The sequence below is a fragment of the Gracilinanus agilis genome, chromosome 1, assembly GCF_016433145.1.
Source record: "Gracilinanus agilis isolate LMUSP501 chromosome 1, AgileGrace, whole genome shotgun sequence".
NCBI lineage: Eukaryota > Metazoa > Chordata > Mammalia > Didelphimorphia > Didelphidae > Gracilinanus > Gracilinanus agilis.
In genome coordinates this window covers 250180390-250198471 of record NC_058130.1, presented here as the reverse complement: position 1 = coordinate 250198471, position 18082 = coordinate 250180390, and the positions used below count along the sequence as shown (strand labels likewise).

The following is an 18082-nucleotide window of genomic DNA, read 5'->3' as shown; positions in this document are numbered from 1 at the left end:
TACTACACAACCATTTATAAATTCATTCAGCAAATTCATTCAACAAAAAACAAAATTCTCCTTTGTTCAAGTTACATGAAATATCTATAGATGTCATCTCTAAAGATGTAACACTGTCCTTTTTTCTTAATGCCTCACCATCTATATGGAATAGAAAGATCATTCCACTTGAGTAAGGAGAGACTTGGGTTCTAATCTTGATGCTCCAACCTATACTAGTTTTGTGACTATAGGCAAGTCACTTACTTAACTCAAATTATAAACTACAAAGTAGATATACCAGTAAAATCATCTATCTCTTTAAAAAATTCTTATGAAGGAATTCCATAGGATCTTCTTGGATTTTTATGTTTGTTCAGTGCTAATATATCACAGTTACTCTTATAAGCATGTTGGGGGGAGAGAGAGAGACAGACAGACAGACACAGACACAGACAGACAGAGCGAGACAGAGACACAGAGACAGAGCGAGACAGAGGGAGACAGAGAGTGACAGAGACAGAGAGACAGAGACAAAGAGACAGAAAGAGACAGAGACTCAGAGAGAGAAGAGACAGAGAAAGAGACAGAGTAGAGAGAGACAGAGGCACAGAGGGAGACAGAGGGAGAGAGAAAGAGAGAGAGAGACAGAGGCACAGAGGGAGACAGAGAGGACAGACAGAGAGAGAAAGAGAGAGACAGAGACAGAGAAAGACTCAGAGAGAGAAAGAGACAGAGAGAGAGAGACAGAGGGAGAGAAAGAGCCAGAGGGAAAGAGAGAGAGAGAAGACGAAGAGGGAGAGGAGGAAGAGGGAGAGGGAGAAAGAAAGAGAGGAACAAGAAGGAGGAAAGGGGTGGAGGAAGACAGAGACAGAAATAGAGACAGAGAGGAGAGAGAAACTGAGAAACAGAGAGACATAGAGGGAGAAAGAGAGAGAGGAGGAAGGAAGAGAGGAAGAAAGAGGGAGAGAGACAAGAAGGTGGGGAAAGGGAGAGACAGAGAGGAGAGAGAGACAGAGAGACATAGAGGGAGAAAGAGAGAGAAAGGAGGAAGGGGGAGAGGGAGAAGAGGAGAGAGGGACAAAAAGATGAGGGGGGAGAGAGTGTGTTAAAGTTTTCTTCTCTGTAAAATGGGGATAAAAATGAATGTGACAAAGTTGTTTTGAGTATCAAATGAGACAATATATGTAAAGGGCTTGACAAATATAAAGCACTCTATAAATATCACTTGTTGTTATTATCAATCCTTAAAGTGAAAGTCAAGAGACTAAATACCAGGAGCCCAGTTTAGACAGCCTGGCAGAGAGGAGAGGTGTATATTCAACAAGTACAGTTAGATTCCTCCCCTTTCCACGGTTTGCAGCCATTATTCATAAGCCACTGGGTTGACAGCTGGAAAACATAGGGTTGTGTGTTATCTTTCTGAGTTCTAAGTAGAACTAGGAACAGAGCAAACTATGTCAAAACAAAAACAGAGAAAAGAACAAGATGTTCCTTTTCAGAGCTCAAAAATAGCTCTTTTTGAATTTTAGATGAAGACTTGGTGTTTTGTTTTAAATCAAGTGGGCACAGTTCACCAGGGCTAATTCATCCTGGCCAGAATCTACAAAAAATGAAGCAAACTGCAGAGATGATTTCTTGGAGTCTGGTGGTGTTCTATTGTTAGTATTTTTTTAAACAAAAGCCTTCCATCCTCATTCCAAGCTTCATAGGATATATAAAATAGAAAAAGAAAATGTATACGTTTTTTTCCAATTAAAGTTGTTATCCTTTGTTAAGAGATGGAAGGGAACTTCTAGTTCAGTCCCTGCCTCTACTCTCTCCCCCATTTTACAGATAAGAAAACTGTGCCTGGGAGAGTTTAGTTGATTTATCCAAGATGGCAAAGATAATTTACAGTGGAGCCAGGAGTAGAACAAACTTCTCCTGATTCCCAGGCTGATGTGCCTTCCACTGCTTAGTTATTTTTAGTATGAAGTACAAGGCCATTGAACTAATCAATTAAAGTACTTGCTGTCTTTCCTCAAATATCATTCTGAGTAGTGATTTGATATGCTCACAGTGTTTGTTACATTGGGTTCTATTACTTCCTGTCATATGTAGTCCTAGTCATTGTCTTTCATGGCACCTTCAAAGGTCATTCTAGCAAACTCCAACACCTACTACCAAACTGAAAAGGCTTTGAGTACAAACTTAATAAAGGATCAAAAAATAAAATAAAGGTTTGAATAAAAGATTCTCCAAGGACTAGCTTAGCTTAGCTAGGTACAAATAGGTTCATCACCAGAAGCACGCCCGTCAAGTGATAAAACTATTTTTTGGCCTTAATTTCACTTGATCTTCACAATAACCTAAGAGGTAGTGTAACTGTGTGGATTGAATTTAGCAGAGGGAACCCAAATAAAGTGCACAGCTGGAGATGGAACGGGCCCTGAAACAGCCCAGCAGAATGTTGCCCCTTCAGAATGTGAAAGGAGGGGCCAGAGAGGAGGAGGGGTTTATCAACTATCACTTGACTCCTGATCTGAGAGGGAACCAGGGAGGAAGGGAGGTTGAGTTTTGGGTGGATCCTCAGTGAATCTGGCTCCTCTGTACCCCTATATTTGAGACTGTTGGGAAATCACAACTACCAACATCAATTTCTACAAACTTCATTTACCAACAAAGAAGACATTGAGCAGCAGTTCTCCATTTTGGCCGGAGAGCCCAGAGTCCTGGGGGAGTGGGCTCGAATTGGGGGGGGGGGTCCCTTCCCCGATCCTGCTTGAATCATTGATCCCTGTTACTTCCCTTTAAATTAGTTTAGAGCTTAATGATTAGGAATCGTAGTGGAAGAGGATCAGTTACTGAGTCCAAGCCTCAGAAGAAGTCCAGTGCTCTTCTCTCGGGGAGACGACTATAATTGATAGTGAAGCTCATCCCTTCCCCAACATCCTTGATTCCCCCAAACCTTTTCCCCTGTACCCTGAATTCATTTATCCTTCAATAAACCCCTGTCCGTTTTGCTAATTAGATTTTGAGGCAGTTACATTGAGGGGGGAGGTGACTTGCAGTGGCTGAGGGGAAGACTAGTACTATACTCCATCTTGAATAAAAAAAGTCCTTTGAATAGGAGACAGGGTAGGGGGGTGAAGGGGGGGATTGGGAGGATGGGTGTGGGGGGGTTGTGTTTACATTAGTGGCACTGAAGATTGGATCCAACCCACTAGGGTCTCAATTGATTCCTAACATCTTCCTTCAACAACCCCACTACAGCTTCTCCATTTTGGGGAGCCCCCTTGAGAATTACACCCTCTAAGGTCTTCCCTGTGGGAGGTGAGGAGATAGCTACTTCGGCCCATTGATATCTATCAAGTGGGGTGTTCAGCTACACACTCCATATATCATCTTTACCCACCTTCCTACAGTAGGTTATATAACAGCACCTATTATGACTCCCATTTTACAGATGAGGAAACTGAGGCTAATAGAGCTTAAGTGACTTGCTCAGGGTCACACAAACTAGTAAGCTTCTGAGAAGGGATTTGTACCCAGTTTTTTTCTGACTCCAGGCCCAATGTTTTGTCCACTACACTGTCTAGTTACAAATAAATATTTATGGAAGTTTTTTCCTGTAGTTTTAAGAAAAAATTTTTATTTATTAGGGGGCAGCTGGGTGGCCCAGTGGATTGAGAACCAGGCCTAGAGATGGGAAGTCCTGGGTTCACAACTGACCTGAGATACTTCCTACAAGTGTGAGCCTGGGCAAGTCACTTAAACCCCATTGCCTAGCTTTTCCTGCCCTTCTTGCCCTTCCTGCCATTCAATCACAATATTGATTCTAAGATGAAAGGTAAGGGTTAAAAAAATTAATTTGTTTGTTACATTAAAATACTAGGTAACCCCTTCCCTTCCTGAACTAGAGAAGGCATCACTTGACAAAAAAATACATAGTTTTCTATATACATATATACCTATATGCAAGTATGTATATATTATCTTTATATATCCACATATGTATTATATGTTTATATGGACAGACACATGTTTGTGTAGGTATATGTGTATTGTATGTGTATATGTACATGTGTGTTACATGTTTCTGTTTTTATATTAAATGATGTCTTAATTCTTTTTCTGGAGATACACAAGTCATTCTTCAAATGCTATTTCTGTTGCTGTGACAACATTCTCTTAGTTCTGCTTGTTTCATCCTTCCTACTTTCATGGAGGTCTTCCCATGTTTTTCTGAAATTAACCTGTCCCTCATTCCTTAAGGTACAGTATTATTCCATCCCAATTATATGTCACAACTTGTTTAGTCATTCCCCAACTGATGGGCATCCCTTCAGTTTCTAGTTCTTTGCCACCACCATGAGAGCTGCGATAAATACTGTAGAACATATAGGCTCTTTTCCTTTTTCCCTGATGACCTTAGGAAATAAACTTTTGTGTAGTTTTGTCATGAAAAATAATGTTTTTGATATTTGAGTTGGCCCCTATCAGTTATAACTGTTATCAAAAATTATTTTTCTCTTTCTTTGTCTCTCTGTTCCAATAGCTATTCTTGGTATGCATACGCTAATGAGCAACCAGCAGTACTATGAGGCTCTTGGAAGCAGCTCCATAGTAAATAAGGAAGGCCTGAACAGTAAGTATGACTTAGAAGTGTTTAGATTGATAGCATCTTTTTAAAAAAAAATACAATTTAATAACTTGTTACTGATAGGATGTGAATGGCTTCATTAATATTTTTCCATTTAATTTTTATTTAAAATTTTCTTAATTACATGTAAACAAAACTTAATTCATATTTTAAAGTAACTTCCATCTATGGAAAATTAATATTAAATTATGACATTTTTGTGAAGTAATTTTCCCTTTAGCCCCCCAAGAACAGTCTGATTCTACAGTTGAGCTGAAAGTTTCTCACCCGGGCTATGAAAATAGATTGAGGCCTCCCTTCTTAAAAGGATTTAGGTCATGGCTGAGCAAAAATGGTAAACTCTTGATCCACTGGAGAGATTAAAGGAAGTCAGCAAGCTTTGGAAGTCATGTTGATCCTGAATTAAGTGGTGGGGAGGAAAGGTGTGTTGGTGTGCTCTTTGTTTAGACAGAAGACCTTCCTTTTCCTATGATAAAGTAATGAGGGAGGAGTTGAGGTCTCTAAGTCCAACTCCTGAGTGGCTATTTACCAATCAGAAATGTCTTGAAATGTTGAGAAAAGTGAATGGAGATTTGATCACAAGTGGTATATAAACCTGCACCAGATGGGGGAAGCTCTCTTCTGCACCCATTTTGATGGTGGAGTCAACTGACCAGTTTAGGATGTCTTGACCAGTCGATTAATAAATAAATTTTAAATTAAGAAATATTACCTCTCAAGATTTTCAATCATTACACATCATTGGGAAAACAAAATCATGGCACTTTCTATTTAATACATGAAGGTATTGTGATATATAAAGGAGTCAAAGGTTGAACAAAGGAAGTTCTCAGTCCTAAGTTTCAAAGTTGGGCTTGAGTCTGGTGCTTCTGGGTCTTACATAAGAATGTGGAAGTGGACAAATAGTGGGACTTGAGTTGGAAAGAGTGGGAAGAAACCCACTTTCCTTGGTGTTTCCCTATAACAATGGGAAAACAATTTTGACATTTACCAGCTACATCTTACTAATTATGTGATTCTAGAAGTCTTGAATAGAGCTAAATGGCCAGAATCAAATGGCCTTCCATAGCTATTCACATCCATCTTGAGGCTGATGTTCAGTCACCTATAATCAGGAAAGAAACACAAAAGAGAAGAGGCAGCTAAGGGTTGTAAGATGAATCTTAGGCTTGCCTAGACAGACGTGTGCTTTGGCTGCCATATACTTGTGGCTGAATAGTTGCCAAGATGGACATAAAGTGAATTGACCTTCCTCCAGCTCTTAATGGGTATTTCCACTTACAGGATGTTACCTGGAGGGGTGAAGAAAGCAAACCAGGGGGGAGTCAAAAACCCTGCCTTCTGCTAGAAGTTTTTTTCTGACTCTCTCCTCCCTGCAAATGTTAGTGCCTTCTCTTTCTATATATTTTGTATGGACATAGTTGTTTGCATAGTTGTACCATTAGAATGGGAGCTCTTTTGAGGTTTAATATAATACCCAATACCTAGTAAGCACTTAATAATTGACTTTTTGTTTTGATCAATTAATTTATTTAAAAAACCCTTTCCTTCTGTCCTAGAATCAATACTGTATATTGGTTCTGTATAAATGGAGATTTTGAACCTTGGACTTCATCCCCCATAAGTCCTTAGTTTTCCCCAAATTCCCTTTAATCTCTCCTGTGCCTGGACGTTTGGGTGATCCTGTTATTGTTTTATAGTTGGCTACATGTAACTCTTCCCTCTCTCTCTTTGGTTCCTGGGTGCGAGCTGGTTAGTACCTTTTAGTTAGTCTCTTTTGTTAGTTTATTATTAGTAAAATATTTATAAATATAATATTTAGTATTTGCATATTAATTTTAATCTCCACAATTCCAAGGCAGAAGAGCAGTAAGGGCTAGGCAATGGGAGTTAAGTGACTTGCCCAGGGTCCCACAGCTAGGAAGTATCTGAGGTGAGACTTGAATCCAGGACTTCCCATCTCTAGACTTGGCTCTCAAACCACTGAGCCACCTAGCTGCTCCCACTATTTGACTTTTTAAAGGTCCACTTAGTAATCAATTTTTCCTGCCTAGTAGCTAGTGAGGAAATTGTTTTATCATCCTGAATTGCCCTTTGACTGAACAAGCACACGAGATCAGCAGGAAACAAGGAGGGCAGCTTTTTGCTTCCTCTCTTCAGTCTCTGGTTCACAGAGCATCCATGTGTCCATGAAAATGTAACCCCTCAGACTTCTTGAAGCAAGATTTCAAACAAAAGAAAACAAATAAAACAACACTTTAAAAAAGTATGGATCAAAGAATAGATTATGGGAATAAATAATTTTACCAAAGAAAATTACAATGAAATAACATACTCAAACTTTTAGGATAGAATTAAAACATGTACTTAATGAACTTAAAAGAAAGCACTTCTATAAATACATCTCTCAACTCTTTCATTGACAAAAGGGAACTAAAGTGAATCAACTGGGAATGAAACTAAGAGATAACACAAAAATAACAAATTAAGAAATATAACCACAAAAATATAATTTCTGAAAGTCAAAGAAGAGTTAATGGATTGGCTTCTGATCCTTGAGGTGGGTCAGTCCCAATCTCTGATCAGTGGGCCTGAAGCCTGCTGTCACTCCAGGCATGTTCTAAGAAGATTGGAAATCTGAATGAGATCTGATGATTAAAGTATAAAACCATTAAGATTTTGACACCTACCTCCTGGAATAGAAACATGGGATAGATCCAGGCCCTGTGGGTCCCTGAATGTAGGGTAGAATGGGAGCATATACAACATAGGCCAGCAGGCCAGGAAATGTCCTATCTGGGGCATGACATTATTCCTAATCTGACGAATACAATGAGTAGGATACAATACAAAGAAACTTCAAAAGAATTGCCTTAGAAACAGACTGACAGATGAGCATCTCCTTTCTTTTGGCCCCCTCTTTAAAAAGTTTGCCCATCACTGGCACAGAAAGAGATGGGGCCAGTTCAATAATTATAATCATGTGCTGGAAAGCCTTGCAGGAGGGCTGAGACAAGTGGGATATCTGACATCTGAAGGGTACCTGTTAGGATCTAACCCAGGGGTCCGCAACGTATGGATCTCGAGCCATATCTGGCTCTTTTGAGGGCCAGATATGGCTCTTTCTGCAGGAGCCATAAAGTCCATTTTTTTTTCAGGCGCTGTTACAGGAGCGCACACTGTGAGCACTGTACGGCTCTCACGAAATTACATTTTAAAAATTGTGGCGTTTATGGCTCTAACGGCCAAAAAAGTTGCCGACCCCTGGTCTAAGCAAAGGAAGGAACCAACTTCTGATTGGGGATTATGCAAAGAGGAGAGGATGGACTGAAATCAGCTCCCACTTTGGGCTGCCAAACACTGAGAAAAAAGCTAGGGACTGAGTCAGAGGTAGAGGGCTACCCACTACCACCACCAGATGCAACAACAGTGGCATCCATACTACAGAGAGAACAACATTAAGCAAAGTCTGCCTAACCCATCTAAGAGAGCTGCAAACAACTGATCTGAGTACAAAATCCCAAACCAAGAAGAAACAAGGCTGGAAATATGTTGCCAAAGAAAACGTGGAGGTCAATGAAAGAATAATAGTTGTAGAAGGGATCCTTAGAGGTAAATACAGAAGAAATATAAGCCTACAAACTACTGTATTAGCAAAGCCTCATAGGGAAAATCAAGTAGCTTAGCAACAAAGAGAGCAAGAATACTGTTTTTCAAAATCAAGGTGCAGGAGAAGAGTATACAAATATGGAAAAAAGAAGTGGGCAGCTCATGGATCTCTATTTTCTTTTTTTTTTAAATTTATGATTTTGACAAGCATCAGTAAAAATGAGTTTTCCATGTATAAAGAATGGAAAAAGGATAATGTATAAAACTACATTTTTATTATGTACAGATCCTTTAAAAAAAGTATATAATAAACTCCACACAGTAGTACCAGCATCATTCTGCTTATGTGTCCTCTTCTGAACTCTTTTCTTCCTTCTTCACCTGTTTTCCTCTTATCTGAACCAAAGGAAGTGTGAAAACACACACACACACACACACACACACACACACACACACACAGAGAGTTTAATATAGAAATCTATTAGACTCAACAGAAAAAAGAAGGGTAAGTTGCAGTGTTAAAAAAAGAGGGTAAAACTGGAGAGAATAGTGAAGCAAACCAGTTCTGATACAGTGTATATAGATCACTGAGCTTGGAATCAGAAAGACTCATCTTCATGAGTTCAAATCCAGCCCCAGTCACTTATTTACTGTGTGACTCTAGGCAAGTCACTTCCCACTAGTTGCCTCAGTTTCCTCATCTACAAAATGAATTACAGAAGGAAATGGCAAACTACTCTGGTTTCTTTGCCAAGAAAACCCCAAATGGAGCCATGAAGAGTTGGACATGAACGAAACAACCAAACAATAACAAAAATTAAAAGGAGAGAGAAAATGTAAAAACCTGTGATCAGATGAAGAGAGTGAGAATAGAAGTATAGGAGCAGACTACTTCAAAGGGAGGTTACTAGTCTTAATCTCATTCTTACTCTTCTTGTTGTTTTTCAGTTATTTCAGTAGTGTTTTGGATTTGAACTTAGGAAGATGAATTTTCCTGACTCCAAGCTGTCACTCTACCTGCCTCCCCTTACTCTTTTGCCATCTCTTTTGTAAATCAATGGGCAAGGAAGAAAAGTGAGGATATATTATAAGAGAATATAATGGAGGGAAATATGCAATTAACAATCATAACTGTAAATGAGAGTATGATGAACTCATCCATAAAACAGAGGGAGAGGGATCAGAATGGGTTAGAGAGCAGAATCTAACAGTATATCTTTTACAAGAAACACTCTTGAAGTATAAAGATTCAGATAGTTAATATAAGGGACTAGAACAGAATTTATTATATCCCAGGGAAATTTTTAAAAGCTGGAGGTGGTAGTCATGATCTCAGATAAGGCAACATTAAAGTATATGTGGTTTAAAAAGGTAAGCAAGGAAACAACACTATGTTTAAAAACACCAAAGGTGGCACAGGGGATAGATGTGCTGGGTCTAGAGTCAGTAAAATCTGAGCTCAAATTCAGCCTCATACCCTGACGGCTGTATGATCCTGGAAAAGTCATTTAACCCTGTTTGCCTTAGTTTCTTCTTCTGTAAAATGAACTAGAGAAGGAAATGGCAAACCATCCAGTAGTATATCTGCTAAGAAATCACCAAAAGGAATCAAGAAGAGTCAGACAGGACTGAAAATAACAAATAATAACAACAAATACTTATTGTATACATATATATGCCTATCTTTTGACCCGATGATGCCATTACTAGACATCAGAAAGATCAAAGAAAGGGCCCATATGTACATAAATAAGTATAGCAGAATTTTTTTATAGTAGCAAAGAAATGGAAATACAGATGTTCATCAATTGGAGATGTGTCTAAAGAAGTTATAATATAATAATAATAGCTAGTATTTATGTAGTGCTTTACAAATATTATGTCATTTGATCCTCACAGCAACCCTGGCAGGTAGGTGCTTTCCTTATCTTCATTTTACAGCTGTAGAAACCAAGGCAGACAGAGATTAAGAAACTTTTCAAGGTTCCCACAGTCAGTAAGTATATAAGGCTGTATTTTAAATGAGGTGTTCTTGATTCCAAGTCTAGTGTTTGATGCACCTAACTGATGTATTAATATGATGAGCTGTTAATACCTGGTAAGAAATGAATATGAAGGCTCAAAGAAACATGGAAAGATTTATATGTATGTATGCAAACTGAATGGAGCAGAACCAGGAAAACAACTTACATGATGATCATAATAATGCAAAGGAAAACATCGTTACAAGATTTCAGAGCTATGATTGGTGAAGGAATCAATCAAACCTTTAGAAGACTGATAATGAAACATGTTTACCACCTCTTGGCAGAAAGATGGTAGATTAAAGCAGAAAGAGACATAAATTTATAGACCAATGGATTGACTGGTTTTGTTTGACTTTATTAGCTTCGAGGATTTGTTTGGAGAGGAGAAGGGAGTTGGTGGATAGTGAGAATGATGCAAAAAAAGAAGAAAATAAAAGCATCAATCACACACACACAACCACAGATGAGGACAGTAGAGCAATTTAAGAGAGAAATAGAAAAGCAAGACAATTTTGTTAATAGCATGTTAAACTTAAAATAGTATCTAACAAAAGTCTATAGTTTCATATACTATCCTCTTCTCTGTTTTCTCATCATTAAAATGTTCAAGTTTGTTGATGCTTGTTATTTTTACAATATAAAAAGACATTTTTGAAGTAGTAGCCATTAAATGGGTAAGTTCTTAAGATAAACAGTTTTTTCCCCTTTTCTCCCAAATGACATTTCCCTTTTCATTGTGTACAATAGGTGTTATTAAGCCAACACAATATAAACCAGTTCCTGATGAAGAACCAAATTCAACAGATATAGAAGAAACCCTGGAACGAATAAAAAATAATGATCCCAAACTTGAAGAAGTCAACCTTAATAATATCAGGGTATTTATTTCTCCTTTCTATTTTAATTCATTTTAGTGGAGTGGGATTGGGGGAAAGAAGTCATTTAAACTTCCTGAAGGGAATGATCAGCACCTTGCTGAACAGAACAATAAAGGCTTATTTCAACAGTCAGTGTTTTGGTTGTAAGTATCACTCATGTGCTTAATCAGCATTCAGTTTGTTCAAGAGGGTTTTACATCATTAACTCAATATGAGTAAACAGAGGCTCTTCTGTGGATGGACATCTCTTGCAGATGTGTATTACTGATAAAACTGACTCTTGACCTGGAAGTCTTCTGTATTATTTCAGACACCTAGAGATATATAAGATAAAAACCAAGTACTATAGGTAGAATGTCATCGTATTGGGAATTTTAAATGCTATTGTAGATAACCTTTAAAAACCAGGCCAATTGGGGGCAGCTGGGTAGCTCAGTGGATTGAGAGTCAGGCCTAGAGACCGGAGGTCCTAGGTTCAAATCTGGCCTCAGACACTTCCCAGCTGTGTGACCCTGGGCAAGTCACTTGACCCCCATTGCCTACCCTTATCACTCTTCCACCTATGAGTCAATACACAGAAGTTAAGGGTTTAAAAAAAAACAGGCCAATTAATTTTTTTAAATTCCCTTTATGTAAGCTCACTTACCAGCTGTTGCTTAGTCATCATTACTTATCTCATCTTGACTGTCATGTCTAGATTAGCTCTCATTCCACCTTATCTTGCAACTCCAATGTAATGAAGCTGCATAAATTACAAAGATGCTTAGAGGAGCATTCAGAGCTGGTCATCACCATTTTGTCATGGTGCTTATATTTATGAGGAGATGTGTAATAGTTGAACAGGCTGGCCGGGCATGAATGGGTTGTGTTCTGCCCATTGGGGGAGAGAGACTACCCAGGATCACAGAGATTATATATATCAATCTGCTAGGATATTAGAAGTTATCTTTAACTTAATTTTAACTTCAATTTTTTAAATTGTATATTTTTTGCCTTCACAAGCCTCAGATTTCCAGTTTTACATGGAAAATCAGAGTCTTAGAGCTACAGTGAGCCTTATAGAGACATGGTTCTGCCTCTAGCTGCCTTGCATCTCTCTAAGCTGGTGGAATTCATCCTGGGCTGGTACCTAATACTTCTCTTTTCTTCATTCTTTTATTTTTCTTTTTGTACAATTACCAACAACAGAAAAAGAACCAGCTTGAAAACTATCAGGGTCCTTGATGATCTGAATTCTCTTTTGTTTATTGTGCCTGGTCACCAGTAAAGAATTAGAATTATATTCTTAGGCAATAGAGCCTTTAAAATTTTTTTGTACTATTTAGTGCTCTTGAATTGTTAGCACTGTAACAGATGGGTGCCATGGGCATGAGCATAAAGAAAAATTGTATGATTCATATAAATCCAGAAATACATGACTGATGAAACAGTGGCTAGAGCACTGGGCCTGAAGTCAGGAAGACCTGAGTTCAAATTTGATCTCAGACAGTATCCACATGATGCTGGGAAAGTCACTTAATCCTGTTTGCCTCAGTTTTCTCATTTGTAAAAATGAATTGGAAAAGGAATGGACAAACCACTCCAGTATCTTTGCATAGAAAACTCTAAATGAGGTCATGAAAAGTTGGACAGGACTGAAAAAACAACAAAATTTTTTCTAGAAGGTTCTGACCAAATGTCACTGCCTTTGCTAATGCTGATGGCCTGATGAAAGGAAAGCCCTGTTAGTTTTGGAGGGCGTTGATTAATTTGGTGGTGTCGATATTTGCATAGTCCTTGAGTGTCTATGCTGTGCTGGTCCAGTGCTCTACAGAATTTCTACTGAAGAGCCCCTGTTTTACTCGTTTCCAATATATCTCTTGGGTTTCTCCCCACAGAACATTCCCATTCCGACTCTAAAGGCCTATGCAGAAGCACTGAAGGAAAATTCATATGTGAAGAAATTCAGCATCGTAGGAACAAGAAGCAATGATCCTGTTGCATATGTAGGTACCATTAGGCTGTTACCTAATGAACAGAAATGCCTGGGCCAGTGTGGGTCTTTATTAGCATGGGATCAGTTGTAATACTCATTTATCAGACTTCAGTTGACTTCAGAGTGCCGAAAAAGGGAAGGGAACCACTCTGTGGAGTAGGAAGGGAGCCTTTAGTTCAGTTTTACCTTGTGCTGGTGATTTCCATTGACTGCAGCCTTAGGGAATGCAGACCAGACTGATGTCCTATAATAAATAATATCTCTTGTAGGGCATAATCCGTAACTAATCTTCCAGGGCAGCTAAGTGGCACAGCATTGGTCCTGGAGTCACGAAGAACCATGTTCTTATTAGCTGTGGAACCCTGGGCAAGTCACTAAACCTCTGCCTGCCTCAATTTGCTTGTCTATAAAAGGAGTATCGTAGTAGCACCCCCTTCTCAGAGTATTTATGCAGATTAACTGAGATAATATTTGAACTGAGAAATGTTTGAATATTTGAATTTTGAATTTGAATTTGAAAATATTTGAAAAGCACTTTGCAACTTGTTATATGCTTGTGTGTATATATATATATGTATATATATATAAATGCTAGTATAAGGTCCAATTGAAACATTAATATAGGAATCCATCCCCAAATAATTATGAGGGAATAGACACAGCAATCACTATATCTAAGGGAGCTGTATTGGAATTTTCAAAGTAATTGACATAGAGCCCACATGTTGGTTGGAGGTCTTTTAGTATAGTATGTAGGGTCACTTGTTGGGGAAATCATAACAGGGAACACTAGGGAGCCTCTGGGGCCCCTTCTGGCTCAGATATCTAGGGATTTTTAATTTCTCATATAATTGAGGGGAAAAGTGGATTTGGGGGTGTGAGTTCTTCAAAGTAGGTGGCTTTGCTAACATGAACCAGATAATCAGATAATTTGCAAATTTCCGCTTTAGGGAGTATAGGACTAACAGATTCCCAAAAAAACAGGGGCATCTAGGTGACTCAGTGAATAGACTTCCAGACCTAAAGTTGGGAGGGTCTGGGTTCAGATCTGGTCTCAAATATTTCCTAGTTGTATGACCCTGGGCAAGTCATTTAACCCCAGTTCCCTAGCCCTTACCCTTCTGTCTTAGAGTTGTTACTAAGACAGAAAGTAAGGGTTTGAAAAAAGCAGAAAAAATATTACAATTTTAATGATAAAATATTTTCACTGGGGGGTTGATCTTGCTTTCATTTGCCACTTTTCTTAAAGAGGGATAGCAAGCAAATATAACTAATCCTATGCCAGATTTTCAAAGTGAGCACCAATTCTGTGAGCCTTGACAGAACTAACTAGATAGTTGTTTCTCCTGTTGGGGGAATTTTAAATAGTTAGAAATCGTCAGGTTGGTCTTGGGCTTATCATTTCAGAAAATAATATTTTCTCCCAGAGAATTTCTTATCCAAATATAATGTTACAAATTATTTAATTTCCCTGGAATCTCTGATAATCATCTCAGGAACCAAAAGGCCAAATCTCTCTGAATCCTCTGACTGCAGCCTAGGTTTCTCTTCCTCCTACTCACCAGCTTTGTTTTCTCCCCTGTTGTCTTATCCAGTGGAAAACAGAGAGGGGAGGGGGAAAAGCCTATTTTCCCTACTATCTATTTTTTGATTGCTTTAAATCTAGGATAATGTTTAGTCTGACCTATTTTGCTCCTGTCAAGCTGTTTTTCCTGCATTCTTCTGTTTTTCACACTTCTTAAAAAGTATTAATTATACTTTCACTGTCAGATATGGTTCTTTCTTATTCCAAGTAGTTGCTTCTTTAATTGTAAAACTCTTAGCACAGTGCCTGAAACAGAGTAGGTCCTAGATATGTCTTTCCAATTAAAAAAATAAAATTAGAACAGTCAAGCAGTTAACATATATATATATATATAGATAGATAGATAGATAGATAGATAGATATATCTCTCTCTCTACATATATATTTGCAAATTACATAATTTGCAAATATATATATATAATAGATATGTAAACACTTGCTATGTGCCAGAGCTGAGGATACAAATAAAAATAATCACTCTCCTTCCTTTTCTCCAATACTCAGTGTAGGAAAATTATTCGGTGAAATTTCATCTCATCTGTGGAATTAAGAGAAATTAGACTTTCATGTAGGATATTTAGACTCTATTTCTCAATATGTCTATGCTAGCCAGCCATGCTATTTGCAAAATCTGTTTTAGTTTTTAGGATTATGGAGGGAGGTTTCCTTTCAGATCTATGTTGAAGTAACTCATGTGGCTAAGTGTACATCGATTCTCTTTCATGAATGAAGGCACTAGCTGAGATGCTAAAGGTTAATTCAGTATTGAAGAGCCTCAATGTGGAATCAAACTTCATTTCTGGATCTGGTATCCTCGCCATGGTAGAAGCCCTTCAACACAATACTTCATTGATGGAATTGAAAATTGACAATCAGGTAAGATGAGCGTCATCTATTTTCTTCTTTAAATATAAAGCTCGCTGAGTTTTAGAAATAGAACTAACTTGGAAAACCACTTACAGACAAGGCCTCAGGAAGTTAAACAACGTTCCACAATTATATATAGCTAGCTGGTTGCTTAGAAGACACCAGGTCTCCCCTTTTTGGCATTTCATATTGCCAATACTTTCCAGTGTTTCCTAGATCAGCCCAAATATTCCCCTATGTTTCTGTGCCCTTTTTGGATTTAATTTTCCTGTGAGTTGTTGGTTGGCATATTAGTCTCTGATTTATCTATCTACCTATTCACTCATTATTTATATAATTGCTTATTTATATATTTAGGTTTTAACCAGTGTTATCATTGATGTTGGGAACTTCTGGCATGGAAACTCTTTTTGCCAAGGCCTAGAGGCAACTTCTTTGCAGTTTAGAGCCTTTGAGGGTTGCCTGGAGCCAATAACATGGCTCACCTGAAAATTGTTCCATAGCTAGTATGTATGAGAAGCATCCTAGGATATTTTTCCCCTACATGGTGGTCTTGTCTGCCTCTCACGTTACTTTCTCAAATGTTTTAATTCTAGAATAATGTTTAATCTGATTTGTTTTGCTCTTGTCAGTCTGTTTTTCCTTTATTATTTTGTTTTTCACACTGCTTAAAAGGTATGGATTGTACTATAATGATCAGATACGGTTCTTTCTTCTTTAATTTTTTTTAACCCTTACCTTCCTTCTTAGAAACAATATTGCATATTGTTTCCAAGGCAGAAGAGCGGTAAGGGCTAAGCAGTGGGGGTTAAGTGACTTGTCCAGGATCACACAGCTAGGGAGTGTCTGAGATCAGATTCGAACCTAAAAGCTATCCTCTTTAGTTCTGGTTCTTAATCTATTGAGCCACCTAGCTGTCCCCAACTTCTTTATTCATTAAGGGCTTAGTCGTAAGTGCCTGGCACATAGTAGGGGCTATATTAATGTTAGCTATCATCGTTATTGTTATTACTCTTTGTGCTTGGGGGATATATTTTTCCTCAGTGCCACGGTCCTTTGGGACTCCTGCAAAGAATTATAGCAATATAGATAGGCCACATAAGTTTTCTATTACATTAGAGTTTAGTGAAAAGTGATCAAAGAACGTGGCAAGGAAAACTTAGTGGGTTAAATAGATGTAAAAATGTTTTATGATCTTTCCTTCCCTCCTAGCTCTCTCCCTCATTCTCTTTCTCCATCCTTCCTTTCTTCCTTCCTTCTGAACAAAGTACCAATCAAAAGAATCTACAGGGCTCATCCAGAAAACAATGTATACTACAAATTCTTTAACACAGAATAAATTGGATAATTCCACTAGCACCAAAAACTGCAGGGGGATATGTAATAACATGTTTCAAAAAGCAAAGGAGTTCAAGATGTAACTCAAGATGATTTGGCTAGCAAACCTGAGCATTACCATGAAAAAGATGGACAGACAATTAAAAGAGGCATTTGAAACTTTACTCTGCCATCTCTAGATGTATATGTATGTTCACTGAGGACTAGCACCTGAGGTGTGAGGGCTTGCCAAATCCTTTTCAGGGTTGCTCATCCACTTTTGGTGTCTGTCACCCAGCTTTCACCTGTGGCTCCAAGAAGCTATAGCAGTCACCATGGTCACACCTTGGCAAAGCCTTCTTGGCCAGTGAGCTAAACCAAGTTGGGGCAAGATGACAGACTTTAAACCTGTCGATGTTCTAGGGCTATGTCTATCCCAAGCATGTGAAGACTTCTATCCATCCATTGTTCTTAATTCCTCTTCCAAATAAATACCTGGAGAGAACTCTTGTAAATTATTCTTATTCCAGGCAAAGCAGTCATAGTTTCTTCATTTTACTCTCAAAAACATGGACTTAAGACCCTCAATATTACAGTCAATCTCTTTTGGATATACACCTGCTTGTTATTATTTTTCCCCAAAAGTGACATCTATAACTAAGCACAGGACGCTAGATAAAATATGAACAGATCCCAATGCAGTGGGACTATGGAAGCTACTCCTCTCTTACTGTAATCCAAGATCACTTTCTTGGCTTCCATACTATATTTCTGACACTTGAGTTTGCAGTCTTTTAAAACCCTGTTATCTTTTCCCTGTGAAATGTCGTTTAGCTAAACGTCCCCTATTTTGTAGTTGTAAAGTTAATTTATTTGGAACCTTGTGTAGTGCATTCATCCTCATTTGGCCCATTGTTCTGGGCCATCAAGCTCATTTTGAATCCTGATTGGCATAAAAAATATTATGTATCTCTTCCAGCTCCTTCATTTACAGGTTTCATAATGATACCACAAATGCTTTAAATCAAGTCATTGAATTGTAAAACAGCAGAAGGCTAAAAACAGATTATATGAGACCTCTTTTTGGTGAATATTCTTTAGTATGTACTTACTGAACTCATTGAATTCTATCAGTTCTCAGTTTACCTAATTGTACTATAATCCAAATCTCTGCATTTCGTCCATGAGGGTAGCATAAAA

The 18082-nt window shown here is 38.2% G+C and overlaps 1 protein-coding gene across 2 annotated transcripts in view; it reads left to right on the top strand.

Annotated features, from left to right (window-relative positions):
• TMOD1 (tropomodulin 1) overlaps positions 1–18082 on the top strand; it is a 130228-nt gene that overhangs the window by 86373 nt on the left and 25773 nt on the right. For both annotated transcript variants that reach the window (XM_044660846.1, XM_044660854.1), the window contains exons 5-8: positions 4520–4609; positions 11008–11138; positions 13016–13123; positions 15431–15574. In XM_044660846.1, the coding sequence (XP_044516781.1) occupies positions 4520–4609; positions 11008–11138; positions 13016–13123; positions 15431–15574 (473 nt within the window). The remainder of the gene's footprint in view (positions 1–4519; positions 4610–11007; positions 11139–13015; positions 13124–15430; positions 15575–18082) is intronic.